The 14,598-nt window shown below is 42.5% G+C and overlaps 1 protein-coding gene and 1 long non-coding RNA gene across 4 annotated transcripts in view; one reads left to right on the top strand and one right to left on the bottom strand.

Annotated features, from left to right (window-relative positions):
* tcf7 (transcription factor 7) overlaps positions 1-14,598 on the bottom strand; it is a 75,559-nt gene that overhangs the window by 27,057 nt on the left and 33,904 nt on the right. For all 3 annotated transcript variants that reach the window (XM_085174380.1, XM_085174381.1, XM_085174382.1), the window contains exon 4: positions 5,321-5,447. In XM_085174380.1, the coding sequence (XP_085030506.1) occupies positions 5,321-5,447 (127 nt within the window). The remainder of the gene's footprint in view (positions 1-5,320; positions 5,448-14,598) is intronic.
* LOC146510258 (uncharacterized) lies at positions 8,013-9,765 on the top strand. Its single transcript, XR_014876415.1, has 2 exons — positions 8,013-8,303; positions 8,838-9,765. It is a non-coding gene; the product is annotated as an uncharacterized LOC146510258 (long non-coding RNA).

Raw genomic sequence — 14,598 nt, 5'->3', positions numbered from 1 at the left:
AACACTCGACTCCAGGTACATGCTGGAAACACTTCACGTAAATCGAGCTGCCCGAGATTCACAGAATTTACAGAACATGTTACATTTTTGTGATTTATATCGATAGAATTCTTATATCGGGATATGAGATTTTGGTCATATCACAAAGCCCTAGTTTCTCGTGATCGATTTCTCATGATCATCCTCACCCTATGAAGCAAGATCCTGCAATGTAGCCCCTGATTGAGGGTGATTGATAGTCATTTTATATTTCTTTCCATTTCTGAATAATCACACCAACAGGTGTCACCTTCTCACCAAGGTCTACAGTAAAGGGCTACAGTCTTGTCCCTCACTTCCTCTGATAGCTCTTTGGTCTTGGACATGATGGTGGAGAGATTAGAATGGGAGAAATGGATTCTGTATTTTAAAAAAGTGCTTTATTCTTTCTGTAATTGTTGACTGATCAAATGATTGTAATATGTTTTCCACTGGGCCACACAGGCAGTCAGTAGGAGCCAGAATTGTGTCTGGGTGGTAGGGGCTTAAATACATATTTCAGTCACTCACATACAAATCAATTCATAACTTTTATATTATGTGTTTTTTAAATTTATTTTTGATTGATATTCTGTCTCTCTTCATCAAAATGGAATTACCATAAAATAAATTAGACACCGATCATTTCTTTGTGAGTGAGCAAACTTAGAAATTCAGCAGGGGATCAAGTATTTCCCCCGCGCTATGTTTTCTGCTGACAACTTTAACGGCCAATTTTAATACACTGAATAAAAGAAGTGAAACATGCTATGAGAAAGATGAAGCAACATGTGCATTACTTTAGGGGAAATTAACGGGAAAATTAAGGGGGTTGTAAAGTTGAAATATAGCTAAAGGTAAGGCAACTCCGTATTTAGGCAGCAGTGAAAACAGACAGTGGGTGGTGATGGAAATAACAGAGGAAGTAAACTGTGTGGTGAGAATAAATGACAGATGTAGGCTCTGTGTACAATAAAGGATTTTTAAAAAAGGACATTTATATCTTTAACTGTTTCAAAAAAACAAAAACAAAACAGAAACAAACCCACAAGTATTGTGATGTTTGTCATTAACATTGACATCCACTCATAGGAATTTCTTATTGCCTCTAATGATGTCACAAAGAGCAGAACAACAACAGGAAAGATGAACTTTCACACGTCGATGGTGCGGTGCTTCTGAAGAAAGGCCCAAGGCCACAAGAAAGATTCAAAGTAGCTGATTGATTAAATAAATGTAAAAAAACTGTAATCACAATCCTGACCTTTTACTCGAAGTGATGCAGATGACGCAATAACAATCAGAAGCCTGGAGAGTAAGCAAAGTCATCTTAAGGTCAAGAAATCCAGAGGAAATTTGTAACCATAATTTGTTAATTGTTCAACTAAAAGCAAAATAAAAAAGCATAAACAGAGTTTTGTATAAATGACCTAGTTGTTTAACTGAGCTTCTCTCTCTTTTGTGTAATTTTCATCTTAATGTCTTATTGTATATTATTTACTGAGCTGTGTCATTTTTATTTAAGCTATTTCAGTGTTTTGGCTGCTGTAGCACAGAAGCTTATACGTCTTATCGGCTACCTGTTTTATATTACTGAGGTTTTGCAGTGGGCCTGCACGTTCTGTGATGCCAATAAAACAATTTCACAGGAGATAAGCAGTCAGGCACAAGTGTGTTTTTACATAAACTCTCCAGAAATATATGGGTAAACACAAAGACAACATGCAGCCTCGCCGCAGGACACTTTTTAGCCAGTTTCTCAGCTGATTTCAGGCTATTGAGTGGACTAATGTGTTTCACCTCTGATTTATCAATAAAAATTTCCATGTAATGCAAGGCTTTGTTACAGAGGAGCTACATGCAGCCCTGTAGACACACAGAGGACTTAGAGTTGCGTTCGCTGGTGGAGAATGCATGCACAGTTGCTGCCCTTGTAGCGTAGTCTCAAACCCGACCAATACGGGGAAGTTCGCATGAAGCCTCACTTTCAAATTTATGTCAGCCCGACCCAAATGGACCCCCACATACTAGCACACGTTGAAGGCCGGGATTTTATACTCTATTAAACATGCTACAACCTTACCTGGGTGGCAGGTAACCCCATCCCTAACCCTTTTTCACACAGAAAACAGAAACTCTAAAAGCAGCCACAGCATGAAAATCAATGCATTTTTTCCCCCTCACCGAGGCTGGTGTTATTTTCCTCCATCAGCTGTGATTTTAAAGATTGGAATGACTGGACTGATGATTGAACTGAGGTGAGGATACCATGTTGACAGTCCAAAGCATGAATCATGTTTGTGTCTGACACAAACCGAGCACAGGTGACCAAGATTATAGGAGTCAACTTGAGAAAAGTTTGCAATCTGATACTTCCGTTACAGTGCTAGTGTCACGAAATGCTCCACCAGACTGATGCGGGTAACTTTAGCTGTCAAGATATTTGAAAGGAAATGGATTTTGCCAAAACGTATTCTTTAGAAAAACAAGAGATTTTGGCACACTGCTAGCCTCCTCGTGTCAACTTCAATGATAAAACTCAAGGGGAAAGCAAGTACAGAGCAAGTAGCACTTTGTGATTAAATTACGTAAGCATGGGTTAAACCTTTGCTGTGCAAGTCCACTTGAGACCTCTTAGGTAAACGTTATCAGGTGGTTAGTTGGAGGATTTGTGTATACATCAATGTGTGTTCCTGCTTTTTGTGACTGCGCAGACTTGTTGGGAAGAATTTGCTTTAACATTTACCAACTACACAAGCACCTAGAATAACAGGATTGACTCCTGAGGCGTGCCAGCTGTCCGTGTCTGCAATGGAGGCTTAATAGACACGTGTAAAGATGAAGGGTCAAAGGCCAAAAAAGCCTCCAGAGACCGAGCACTCAAGAGTTAACATATAAAACCAAAGAAATAGCTCAGGTCCCTTTATTTCCCCTTTAAGCAACGCACAAAGAGGAAGAAAGGTGCGCCAAACACTGATATCAATGGTGAGGTAACCCCCGAACCTGTGATCAGCTGACAGACAAAAAGAGAAGTGAGGTAAGGTGGCGTGAGTATGCATGCACTACGGTGTTCCTCTGTGGAAGCGTAGCCAAAATAATTCAGGTGAGATGGTCTGAGAAAGGTTAGATGTGGCAGCCAGGTGTTAGTGTGTGTTTGTGTGTGTTTAAGTAACAAACAGGTGGCTCAGTCTGTCATTACGGGCTGAGTCACCGTGTTAGACACACACACACAAAGACACACAGACTCTCTAAGCCAGACAAGCGGGAGTGTGTTTGGAGGAAAAAGGGGGATTTCCAGACGGAACAGGCAGGAGATCGCCCGAGGTCTCACGCTGTCTCACACCTAATCGGAGCCGATAAAAGACTTTTGTTCTCTGTGGTGTTTTTTTTCCAGTCTGTTCTTCACTCTCGTCTCTCGCTCTCAGCCTGTTTCCTCCTCTTTTCTGTTCTCTCTTGGACGTCACCACAGAGGACAAAATCCTTCAATGAATCTCGCAGACTCTGTACACTTCAGAGAGTTTATAAATGATTTCCTGAGGAAAAACCAGGCAGCGCTTGAAGACCACTGAATTTCATATCTCCACATCAGGACGACAATTTTAAGGCTCTCAGCAGCATTAAACTGTAACTTCTTTGAACCGTGGGATAGCTACACTGTATGTCGATCTTTTTTTTAGCACCTTTTGCTGTGTTCTGCACATGTCACCATTACAATTTTCATCTTTCTTTGTGACTGATTGTGTTCACAGGGTGAACAGATCATTAACACTCTTGACTGTTGTTTTACAATGTAAAGCACGGCAAACAAAAAGAAATATTTAGGTTTCTTCACACCCCTCGTTCACAGACGCGTTTTCATATGAGCGTCTGGTTGTTACTGTGAGCCGAAACTTCTATCTCCAGCGGTGCTCACACTTTACCAAGAAACCACAGAATTACATCAAATAATAACTAAATAAATTTTCTTATAGTTTCATTTCTCTGTAAGTTTCCCCCACTGACATACATGATCACGACTTTAGTCAGCCACCATGTGTGAGAACTCTGCATTTCTCCTCCTCTCCCTTTGTAAGGTTAAAGAGCACTACAGAGTAGCTTTGCATGATTCGAGGGTCAGAATAATGCTTATTTATCTTAATGTTTCTCACTGTGTCTAAAACAAGCTGTTTTAAGACAACTTTCTTCTGATTGGCTAAAGGCCTGAACAGCAAGTTTCTGGAGTCTTCATCCATGAAATCAACAATCACTGATTTCATGCAGAGGCAATTTTTTATTTTAAAAAATGAGCTTTAACAGGAGTAATAAGAGTGCGTAGCTCACATGGCTCACATGGACCTTATTTAAGCTTTGGCTATTTTTAACAAGAGTATTCACCGTTCCAGCGAGGTTGCACAAGAACAAAAAGCATTGCAATTGCATAAACACGTTAATCCACATGGCGTGTTTAAAATAAAAAGGAAATCACCAGTAACCTGCATACGTTTGAGGAGCTTGATGAGCCATCTTCTGGGGAACACGTTCAGCAAACGTGGCCGGTAGTTGTCACATCTCACACTAAAGCAAAATGCTGCACAAACCCACTGTGCCACCCTTCAGGCCCTGCCACAGGCAGGTCCAAAACCCGATAGTGTTTTAAATGCCAGGGTGTGTTTGTTTGTGCCTTCCAAACAGAGGAGAGTGTGTGTTTGTATGTGTAGTGCTTGCTAAGGAGAACCTTGTGTGCGCTGCTGCAATGGTTTGTGCGATTGTCACCCTAATTGTTTCCATCTTTTTGTGTGAGTGTGTGTGTGGCTGGCTGTCCCTTCAGAAGAGCAGGCCACTTCAGAGAAGCCATGAGACCGCCACAGGCTGACGGAGCTGATGCTGCCACTTCACACACGGAGTGCGTGCCTGTGTCTTTCTATGTGTGTCCATGTTCCAGGCGAGGGGGGAGCCAAAAAAGAAATACTGTGTGCGTGCATATGAAAGAGGGAGTGCGCAAAAATATTACTGGATTAAATTTGTAATATTACATTTCTCGAGTGTGCTTCTGGTGAAGTGACAAACGTGTGTGTGCTGCATCTGCACAGATGTGACAAATGATGTGTCAACAGCACAAACAGTGTGTATGCGGACCGGGGTTTCAGCGACTATTCGGCAGATGTCCCGAGAACGTCTGTGTTTACTTGCACTTGTGTAGAGAGACTTTTTAAATCTAACTCAGCTCCAAAACTACGCCTGTTCAGCTGCGTCCGCATGCACAAGCCTCCACTAACAGTGTGTGCACAATGTTTCTATAATAGGTGTGTACGTGTGCTCTCACCTGTCTTCTGGCTCATGTCTGTGGGCAGGTGAGGAGAACTCGGGCTGAAGTGATCGTTGCTGTAGGGCAGGAGGGAGGTCAGCGGGTGCATCCCGTGAGACTGCTGTACCACCGAGACTTTGTTAGACTGTTGATGAGACAACAACAACAACACAAATTAATTTAGATGCAAGAAGAACTTTGAATATCCTTCAAGAAGCCTGAGTAGTAGAAAAACTTATGTTTGCCTTATGTTAGAACATTTTGCACAATTCACATTTTCCAAGCAAAAATAAAGACTTTTGCATGTGACAGACATAAAAGAGACCCAGGATGATGTAATCTAAGATACACCCATTGAAAAGGAAAAAACCCCCAAAAGTATTTGTTTAAGTTTGGCTAATCAAGTTGTCTGGAATCAAGTCAGGAAAACCACACGTATCTTAATTTGATCACAGAATCTATATAATTCCAATTACAAATAATGTCTGCAAACTGCATTTTGAGATTTTAAGATTCAGAATCAGCCGTTCGGCCCAACGCTGCTGAACACGATCAAAGAGCTTTGCAATTACACGAGTTTTCCTTTCGTTCATTTGCTTACAAAAGAAATAACAAGATGCAGCCAGACATGAAAAGAATTATTTAAAAATCTGCGTTCTCCTCTTAAATAATTCACTGATGGAAGAAGATGCAAATGTTAAGTGTCTCTGAATTTTGGGGGGGGGTTTGCATGCACTTATACTTCATCCAAGGCTGAAAGAAAAGGAAGAAAGCTGGACATTTTAAACACGGTTGGGAACAAAACAGATGGGCCGTACTTCGCTCACACTGGTTTTCAGTGGAGCGGGGAGGCGGAGGAGGAGGTGCAGGAGGAGGACTATTTGATCGATAAGTCTTTGATGATCAAGTGAGGCTGTGTGTGAGCTTGTTTGCTTTCATGTCTCTGTTTACAAATGGCTTTCAATAACTTACGTGAAATCCAGTTATTACTAATGCTCGCAGCATGCTAGCTGACATACGATATGTCACAGCGGTTTGCAAAGTTGGAAGCAGCTAAGCGGCCGGCCTTGGACAGAATTTCACTGCATTCATTTGAAGCAGGCCCTGTGTGGACTGGTATTGTTTTCTTGGGGAGTTTAAATAGTGCCGTTCGGTTTGAGTATCAGTGCGTTTGCGAGCAGGTGGATGTGTGTAAATGTGAGGCTCTGCAGAGGCGCTAATTTTTCTCGGCACGAACATAAAAAAAAAAAAGAGAGAGAAGTTCTTCAAGCGATTTTATTTTGGACACTGAGATTTATTTGCATGTGTGTGAAGTGTGTAACATCAGCAGTGCAGAGGGCCAGATCTGCTGCTGCTCGCTAGACCCCCCACTGAGTTACAAAGCGAGCACCTTATCACTTAAAGGCAGAGCTTCCACACTGCTACACTGCACATTTACACACACTTTAAACCGCTCCTTTCCGATCAATCAGCATCTTAAAGACTCGCACTGACCACACGCGTGCGCACACACACATGTGTGGAAACGGACCCTCATGTGTATGCTGCATGACCGGCAGTGGAGCTCAGATCTCAGAACTGCTACACCGCTTTTTAATGCCGTGAAAACAAAACTGGCTGCTTCTGTTCTCAAGAGCCGAAGGGGAGGTGTGAGGATGGGGCTGGTGATGGTGGTGGTGGGGGGGAAGAAGTGCAGGGGAGCAGGTAGCATAGTAGGAAGGTGAAATGTGGTGATAATATGACCTGCATTCATAATGATCTGAAGAAACAGTGAGACGGAGGACAAACCTCGTGGTTTAAGGATTGTACAAAAAGCCTCTTTCATCACCTTAGAGGCCGAGAACAAAGGCAAGAGAATGAAATCAGCAGGCGTTAAACACTGAGTAGGTTTTAAGGTTATGACCCGGCAGACCAGTATTTTATCAATGAAGATGGGCAGGGGAGCTGCATCGCCATGCTGGTTTGCATGTCATGTGGTTAATCATGTGGGGTCGAAGACGGAAAGGGGACTGTCTGTACTTCGCCAGCTTAGGATGGGTGTGTGAAAACACAGAAGTCTGCACAGCTGGTCTTGTGAAGGTTGGACATTAACACTGCATCAGCTCAAACGAGGTGACTGCATTGGCCCTTTCAAGTTAGAGATGGGAAACTGACATTTATGGGAACATGAAAGTAACTCTGAGACAAAACAGACAGACGTGGATACAAAAAGTTGCTTCTGGCAAGCAATTGTTTTTTTAGTTTAATGTGGCGGGCCACATGTAAGTTAAATTATTCATTTGTGTTCTTTTCCACATTTTCTAAATGCTAAAAATCTCCATTAAGGCATTCTACTTCTTATGACTCCCTGGGGTCAGATTTTCTCAAACGTCTGTCTTTTAATGACCCTTCTGCTGCTTTGATGGCGTTTTCATTCCCAGAAACACCAATCAGCCACACTGTTACAAACCGCAGCCAACTACCGGATAGATCTGGACTGCGCTGAGGGTTGCACTCTGGTGAATCCTCCGGTTGTTAAAAGAGATCGTGATTTGAGGCGTCTGATGGCTGAGTCAAAACGTTTTGCTTTCTGTCTTTTCCTTCTACTCTCAGCTTGTGCTGGTCAGACTCCCTTATGTCCGTTTGCCGGTCTGCAACACGTGCACTGCGGTGCAGGGAAATGGTCACGTGTGTGCTCACGGTCACACGCTCACATGTCATTAGCGTGGAAACTCCTCACTGTGAGTGAAGAAAGTTCACTCACAGCAAAGTTCGCCAAAGTAAACCACAGGGGGAACCACCACGCAAATTATTTGTAACAACAAACCTAATCAGACACTTAAATCACCCTCAACCTCTTTAGCTAAAGCTAAAACTATTCAGTACTGTGAGGCAGCCACAAGCCAGCAGCCTCGGTATGAGCAATGGATTGAAGCAGTTATGAAGAAATTATGGAGATGACCAAAAAAAGGGAAAAGGGTCAATGTCCGGTTGTCATGTTATAAATATACTGGAATACAATGTAAGTACCTGAGATTTGTTTCGTTCTATAAAGCTGATGCAGTTCCTTTTGTTCTGTGTTTATTTTCAGATGCTTCATTGCGAGATGGGAGCGGTAACTTTCTGCAATTTGGAAAAAACTGTAATTTTTTGATTTACAAAATAATATTTTGCATTGAAGAAAAGCTGCGCTGTCATAGATCTTACAACGAACCAGCCAAGAAATTGCAAAAATTGTCTTTGTGAAGCGGCAGGGTGCCCAGTCGTGCTAAACAAAGCCCTCTGCTGTAAGGCAATGCTTTTCTTCAATGACAATGATGAGTCCACATGTCAGATGAATGTCAAGGTTTCCCAGAAGACCTTTGCATTCAAATAAGATGATCAATGTTCTTCGACGTCGCCTCTCTGTGAAGTTATTGATGTGGTTGATTTGCATAAATCGTCTCTTGTTATCAAGACAGTTTTATGAGCGACACACAACTCTATCCAAGGAAAGGGAAGCAATTTATTTTTGCATTTTTTCTTCACATTCAGCAGTATCACTGACATTTTGCAGGGAAAATCCCCAAACGATGCAACTGGCACCGGCGGTGAGTGGCATAAGAATGCGGAGGTTCTCAAACTGCACCGGGTGTAAAACTACTGCCTGGATGACCTAGTGGAAAAATATGGAGCGCTGTGTCGAATGAATGTGATTTATGCAGGGAAAATAAACAAGAGTTTGCAAAGATAGCATGCTGATTTTTTTTTCTTCTCTCTCTCTTCACTAAAATTGAATTTGGGTCCTTTTTTATTCACAAGGGTTGATATGAACTGTAGAGTTAGATGAGGCCTTTGGTTGGGGGAAAACTAGAAAAAGTTTCAGAACTGGTATAGCTGGTAAAAAGGTTGCATGACATTAAAAAAAACTTTTCCTGTAATAGGAGTCAAAACCACAAGTAAGGCAATGAATGTTCATGAGCACCAACAAAACTCTACATGATTCTTCACGTTACAGAAAAAAGACCGCCTGGGACAGAAACGCAGAGGCTAAATAACATCAATACTCAGCAAGTGTGACTTTTCTGCACACAAATCACACTCGCATACAGTTTGCGTACAGACACATACGCACATCTTCTGCTTCTCGGCAGATCCTTCGCATATGGGGCGAAAATGCACACATGCGCGCGCACGCACACATACGCACATGTGCTCAGGGCTGCTAGGAGCCTTCAAAAGTAGCTGTGGCTCTGTTTCACGTGCTGAGGTTGATTTAGCCGTTTTGCTGTAACATTATAGCCGCAAAATCGTCCATTTATGTTTCCTCTCTTCCTTGGGGTAATTAGCCGGCCTTGAAGTGGCTTTCGCTGTGCCTTCCTTTTTTTACACACACTCAGGGAGGCTGACTGAGAGCACTCATTTAACCCATAATTATCAACCCCTCTGTGTTTAAAAAAAAAAAAAAAAAAAAAAAAACCCAACCCCCCGCACGCACACATAACTTACACATAATTACCTTTGCTGAAACAGACAAGCGTGTACATGCATGTGTGGGACACACACACGCAAAAGACATCTCTGAGACTGTAGACCTGCAGCTATGTTTTTGGTAAATTGGAGAAAGAAAAAAAAGGAAAAGAAATAGACACACATGTGTCGGTGCACGCGCAGACAAACAGATGAGGGAAAAGTTCATTCACCCTTTAATTTGCAACAGTTGAGTTACCCACCACTTCAGACTGAGATACATCCAAGCGTTATAAATTTATGGTACAGATCAATATTAAATACAGAGGGAAGGGGGGGAGTTAACTGTGGCCAACTGAACCCTGAGTTTATTTCTTTAATAGGATAATAACATGCATATGGGCCCTTTCGCCTATAGAAAGTGCTGATCGTAACTCAAGGCCAGTCTGTGGTCTTATCAGATACCCAGAATCTGTGTTGCTGGGAAACAATGTCAGCCACGCCCTCTTTCTGCGGTGACTGACCAGGTGGGTGCACCTAAAAATGCATAGCTGTGCATACATTTATCTCTCGGTGCATTCACATCCCCTCTTCTGCTGATTTAATCTGCATTCACTGCTGATGGGAGTTTGTTGTGGTGTGCAGCAACGCTTCTAAACTCACTACTTTTAAAAAGAGACATGCAGGTAAACCTGCAGTTTAGTGTGAGGACGCTCAAAAGGAATCTCTTACTGTGGTTTCAAGAACCACCTGTAACCGTGTCACTATGCCAGGATGCGTTTTGGCGCACGTCTCACGAAACACGAGTTCCTGCTGCAGCGGCCGAGCTCTGGTTAAACCGGGTAAACTACATCAATCGACCGGCCGTGCACGAGAAGAAACTCGGTGTCGAACCCCAGCGAGAACGGCTGCGCTGAATAATAATAAGCTCCTATTTGTTGATTACATCAAAGATTTAAATACTTCAAAGACGCGATTACTTAAAAAAATTACAATTAAACAGCACCACCTTTTTAAGTGCATCAGGAAATCGTGAACGTGGTCCTCAGTGTCTCTGTAGTCTCATTTCACTTGAAAGGCCTTTGAATTATCAGCATATTGTTGCTGCCTTTTATCTCCTCTCTATTTGAACAGAAATCTGCGGCTGAATACAAGAATTAATGGGATCTCAGACATCACTTGTTTGTAATGACGGCCCTCCACCTTGACCCTCGCACACGGAAGCATCTCACATACACACGTGTGCAAACAAACGCACAGACACACGCACACGCCTTGATTCAGACGATCTTATAATGGGGAAAAAACCCTCCTTTAATGTATTCTTTAGTTTTCAGATGACACACTAAGTAGCTCCGTCTCTTTAGATTTGCAGCGGAAATTAAAGCCTCCTCTCACTCGAGAGTGCTTTTAAATTTAATGTCTTTAATCTCACTTTTCATGGAGATTGCACTTTCAAAACGTTCATTCACTCTTTCTTTCACCGTCACCCTTTGCCCTGGCGTAGCGGAAATTTGAAAAAAGAAGGTATAAATGATTAAATAGAAGGTATGGACAGTAGAGCTGATGTGATCCTTTCAAGTGGCTGCAATCTAACTGTTGTGCAGAAGCTTTCTTATGATGCTATCAAATGAGTTGAGATTTTACTGACTAGATACAGATACAAATCTGACAACTGACAAACTTTATATTCACAGTCGGTTTTATATTATGCTACAGTGTCATTTCCACTTTCTGTGGTTTATGACCACTAAATTCTTGAAGGCTAATACTGATACTAATCAAGCCTTTGTCATTTTAATTTGGGTCATTCTCACTCTGGATGGAGCAAAAGGAAAGTGAAAATTGAAGAACTGAGTTTTTGTTTGGAACGATTCGGCTGTGAGAGAATAAACTGGAGGAGAAGCCGGGATTATTTATGCTGCGTGGAAACTAAAGCTGTTTCCAGCAGTTTGATGCAGAAGCAACACACCGAGGTTTTGTTACCTATGATCATTTCACACTGATTAAGCAGTGCATTTGAATTTTTTTCCAACTATCAAAGACACATAGCTTTGCACAGAGAGGTCAGAGGGCAGGGTCGACCGTCTCGAGCACAACATGCACCAGACGCACAGACACGCTCTCGCTACGCGAATGACTTTGGGTTTATGGGTGAACAGGAGCAGGGGGGGAGATTAAAAAAAAACCTGAGCATAAAGGCGCGGTAAAATTCCCCACACCTGCATGCAGAGAGCAAGTGCAAAACAGAAAAGCACTACAGAAAAAAAGAGACAGAAAAAAAATGAGAAAGAGGGAACATGAGGTGGCAGTGCCTCACTAGAGACCAGAGAATTTGTGTTTGTTTGATCCCATGGAAAGTCCTGCCCTAGATCAGACTTGATTTTCAGATGAGATTAATGTACGTGCATGAAAACGCACGCAGCTATACGAAATGTATAACAATTCTGAAACTGGCCTGTGTGTGTTTGAGCACACGATTATGATTAATGTGTTTCTGCAAAAGAAACGGCTGACAGAATTTTGACGAAACGCCAGAAAGTCTTACTTTCTGCACGGAGACTGAAATTTACACAAATCTACAAGAGAGGATGCCCACATACACACGTTTTTAGCTTCCAGAATATTTAACCTCGCGAAACATTTAATTTACGCATTCAATCTCCTTGCGGTATCAAATACTTCAGCAGGTTTTGACAACTCTCTTCCGTCGTTGCTCGAGCCAAGCAGACAATCCTGCCTTCCACACAGTACAGTTACATGCAGCGCATTATTAAATATAATGCCTCCTGGATCACTTATTTATTTACTTTTTGAAAACAAGTCTGCAAACAGTTTATTGCCAGCAAGTGTTTCAGCGAGCATCACGTGCAGACCTGATGTCAGTACCTTTTCTCTATCTGCTCTGCAGAGTACACGTACGGAGCACAGTTGTCGCACCCTCTCCTCTGCCATCGAGCCACCCTCCTCTGCCCTTCTTGACCCCCCCCCTAAAAACCCTTCCCACCCCAGCAGTAAATCCTGAGTAGCGAGCACTCTGTAGGTCCCCCCAATCTGGAAGTCATTGCCTTCTCCCGAGTCAGGAGCCGAAAATGAGAGCCTCTTAGTAGGAGGTTTGGGCAACATCAAAGCCTAGGCAACCATAACAACGCAGCTATGTTTAAAAAAGGACCAAACACCCCCCACCAACACCACAACAAGCCCGCCCACTCCCCAATTACACACACATACGAGCACACACACACACATCAATACTCGTATACATGCATGAATGCATGTAAGCATGGACACGCCTAGTGGAGTGCATGCAAGTACACACACACACGCTGTTGCACACTGTCGTCCACTGCTGCCACACACCGCTGGAACATCTGGGCTGTGGCCAGGATGAATCAGTAAGCAGCAGACAGGAATATTTGTACGCATGTGTGTCCATATGTATTACTATGCATATTAAATTTTAAAGCTAAATGTAAAAATAAATGAAAACAATGATTTCAGTGTCAGGATGGGAGCTTGATTTGAAACGTGAGGGCTGCTTTTCCGGTTGTTAAGGAGGATCGAAGAGCAAGAAACAAAACACGTTTTCTTTGGGGATGGAAAAGATGCATATGATCTTTTATGTTTTTATGCTGTTTTCTCACATTCTGAGCTAGTCTCAACTTCAGCAGCAGTACACATCCCCCAACCTTCTATTTCCTTTTTTCCCACCAGTATGCAGATTTGACTATATACCATTTAGAGCCCAATTTTTAGAACCTTTTAGTCCCTTTTTTTTGCTATTTTTTTTGCTCTTTACGGTATTTTGTTTCTATTTTGCAGAGACTGGATGGCTATGGTTTGAGAGGTACAGCAAGTCATCTACTAATTGAAAGGTTGGTGCTCCCGTCTGCATGCCAAAGTATCCTGAGGCAGGACGTTGCACCCGGAGCTCCTGATGCATTCACTGGAGTGTGTGTGAATGTGAGATAGAAACGCCTTAGATGTAGAAAAAAGTGAATGAGACACATTGTATAAAAAAGCACTTAAAAATGAAAAGAGCTACATAAGAAGCTGTCTTTATCCATCTTTCCTTCATCCTTGTCTTTAGATTTATGTACATAATGCAAACTAATTATTCATTTCAGATATTTAAAAATACAAATGATAAAAATAATAACTATTACTATTTTTTATCCTATTCCCCCTAGCTACAACCTTTCCTTCCACTTCTACCACTGCTACTTCCACTCCTAATATTTAAACATAATAATAGGACCTCTAATATTTGTCTAATCTTCGCCCATATTTGCTCTTGCTGAACGTCCTTTTTTTGATTCACGATTCACGTCGTATGTTTAAGAGTGACGACCTTCTCACAAGCAAAGTTTTGTTCATTTCTTTTGTTTGTCCGCGGCCCTAGGAGGAGAATAAGTGACGGCGGCAGCAGTACTAGTGGTTGAGGCTGTAGCACTGCCAAAGCTTGCCAAGCAGCCGAGATGGGACGTGTAGGGAGATTCGCTGTAGCATCGCAGTGAGGCAGCGCTCTGCTGCAGTTGGCTCCGGGCCCTGGATATGACAGGGTGCAAAAGGAAATTCGACTGCTGTGATGGCATTTAGAGATGAGTTATCACTCCCTTAATGAGTGGACGGAGACAGACAAGCGGGCAACTTTCTCCTTCAGACTGCGGCGGCAGTTTCACTCTGCACAAATTACCTCTAATGATTGGTCCTACAGAGAGCTAATTAATGGTGTACTTGTTTATTTCGATCAGAGCGTTCCGCAATCAACGAGTTGTTTGTGACATCCCGGCGATAGTTTGCAACAAAAATATTGACACACGGAGTCGGCAGGAAATGAGGCGACCACGCAAGGCATAAATCCTCTT

The sequence above is a fragment of the Neolamprologus multifasciatus genome, chromosome 10 (assembly GCF_963576455.1).
Source record: "Neolamprologus multifasciatus chromosome 10, fNeoMul1.2, whole genome shotgun sequence".
NCBI classification, from domain to species: Eukaryota; Metazoa; Chordata; class Actinopteri; order Cichliformes; family Cichlidae; genus Neolamprologus; species Neolamprologus multifasciatus.
The sequence above is the reverse complement of the archived record's forward strand: the minus strand, read 5'-3'. Positions and strand labels throughout refer to the sequence as shown.